The 2,186-nt window shown below is 72.2% G+C and overlaps 1 protein-coding gene across 1 annotated transcript in view; it reads left to right on the top strand.

Annotated features, from left to right (window-relative positions):
* The first annotated feature begins 56 nt into the window (after nucleotides 1–56).
* The window catches only part of ISLR2 (immunoglobulin superfamily containing leucine rich repeat 2), a 14,193-nt gene continuing 12,063 nt past the window's right edge, over nucleotides 57–2,186 (top strand). Inside the window, exon 1 of the mRNA XM_057388379.1 lies at nucleotides 57–2,173. Coding sequence (XP_057244362.1) covers nucleotides 57–2,173 — 2,117 coding nt within the window. The remainder of the gene's footprint in view (nucleotides 2,174–2,186) is intronic.

Below are 2,186 nucleotides of genomic sequence, written 5' to 3'. Positions count from 1 at the left end.
GGGCGGGGCCGGGCGGCGGCGGCGGCGCTGACCGCGCTGTCCCCGGGCAGGGGGCCATGGCCCCGCTGGCCGCCCTGCTGCTGGCCGCCCTGCTAGCCCCGGGCCGGGCGTGCCCGGAGCCCTGCGCTTGCGTGGACAAGTACGCGCACCAGTTCGCCGACTGCGCCTACAAGGAGCTGCGGGCCGTGCCCGCGGGGCTGCCCGCCAACGTGACCACGCTGAGCCTGTCGGCCAACAAGATCGGCTCGCTGCCGCGCGGCGCSTTCGCCGAGGTGGGCCAGGTGAGCTCGCTGTGGCTGGCGCAYAACGAGATCGCCACCATCGAGCCGGGCGCGCTGGCCGTGCTGGCGCAGCTCAAGAACCTGGACGTGAGCCACAACCGGATCGCCGAGTTCCCCTGGCAGGACCTGCGCAACCTGAGCGCGCTGCAGCTGCTCAAGATGAACCACAACCGCATGGCYTCGGTGCCCCGCGACGCCTTCCGCGCCCTGCGCGACCTGCGCTCGCTGCGCATCAATGACAACCGCTTCGCCACGCTGGCCGAGGGCATCTTCGACTCGCTGGGCTCGCTGTCGCACCTGCAGATCTACAACAACCCGTTCGAGTGCTCCTGCGCGCTGCGCTGGCTCAAGGGCTGGATGGAGAGCACGCTCATCTCCATCCCCGAGAAGGACTCCATCGCCTGCGCGCTGCCCGAGCGCCTGCGGGGGGTGCCGGTGGCCAAGATCCCGGAGCTGGCGTGCGCCGCGCCCACCGTCAGCCTCAGCTACACGCCCAACGCGGACGCGGCCGAGCTGCCGGACGGGCTGGTGCTCAGCCTGCACTGCGCCGTGACCGGCTCGCCGCCGCCCGAGGTCACCTGGAAGATCCGCACGGGCTCCGGCCAGAGCCTGGAGCTGGGCGTGGACGGCGCGGGCAAGGAGGAGGCGGCGGCGCCGCGGGAGCCCGAGCGCTTCCTGGTGTTCAAGAACGGCACCCTGGTGATCCCGCGCCTGAGCAAGCGCGAGGARGGCACCTACACCTGCGTGGCCACCAACGAGCTGGGCACCAACAGCACCTCGGTCAACGTGGCGGTGGCGGGCGCGCAGAAATACCCGGCGCAGCCGCCCGGCGCCAAGGGACGCGCGACAGGTGACAAAGGGGCCGAGGGCGCCAAGAACAGCGTGCTGACGCCGGAGGAGCGCGGCAAAGCGCTGGGCCCCACCCGGCAGAGCCAGCCCTCCTCTTCCTCGGCCGGGGCGGCGGCGGGCGGCGCGGAGCCCGAAGGACCGGAGCGGGCCGCGCCTTTCGAGCCGCCGGGCCCGGAGACCAAGTGCGGCTCCGCGGRCGGCGGCGGCGGCCGCTACGTGTCCAACCACGCGTTCAACCAGAGCGGCGAGCTGAAGCAGCACCGCTTCGAGCTGGGCGTGATCGCGCTGGACGTGGCCGAGCGAGAGGCCCGAGTGCAGCTGACCCCGAGCCGCCCTCCGGCCGGGCGCGGCCAGCCCGGGGTGCTGTACCTGTGCCAGCAGAGCCCCCGCGGGCTCGCCCTGCTGCARTGGTCGCGCATCGAGGACGGCGTGAACTCGTACCGCTTCCGCGGCCTCAGGCCCGGCACCAACTACTCGGTGTGCCTGGGAGCGCCGGGCGGCGACGAGTGCCAGGTGCAGGTGGTGTTCAGCACCAAGAAGGAGGTGCCCTCGCTGCTAGTCATCGTGGCGGTCAGCGTGTTCCTGCTGCTGCTGGCCACGCTGCCGCTGCTGGGCGCCGCCTGGTGCCACCTGCTCGCCAAATATCGCGGCAAGCCCTACAAGCTCATCGTCAAGGCGCGCAACGCCGACCCCATGGAGAAGAGCATGGCCGCCGACTTCGACCCCCGCGCGTCCTACCTGGAGTCCGAGAAGAATTTCGACCCCTCCGGCCGGGCGGTGGAGGCCGCGGAGGAGGAGGAGGACGACGACGAGGAGGAGGAGGATGAGGAAGGAGGGCGGTGGAGGCGGAGGAGGGAAGGGGAAGGAGAAGGCGCGGCCGAGCCGGAGCGCGAGGGCAGCGTGGCCGCCGGCTCCATGGCCGAATCGCAGTCCAAGGGGGGCGCCGAGGAGTTCGAGGTGCGCTCCGAGTACAGCGACAAGCTGCCGCTGGGCGCCGAGGCCGGCACCATGGCGCACGAGATCAATGGCAACTACCGGCAGCGGCCCCGCTGAGCC

The sequence above is a fragment of the Malurus melanocephalus genome, unplaced genomic scaffold (genome assembly GCF_030028575.1).
Source record: "Malurus melanocephalus ecotype Western Australia unplaced genomic scaffold, MMel_1.1 scaffold_1860, whole genome shotgun sequence".
NCBI lineage: Eukaryota > Metazoa > Chordata > Aves > Passeriformes > Maluridae > Malurus > Malurus melanocephalus.
Note: the sequence above shows the minus strand (reverse complement) of the source record. Positions and strands in the feature narration are given on the sequence as shown.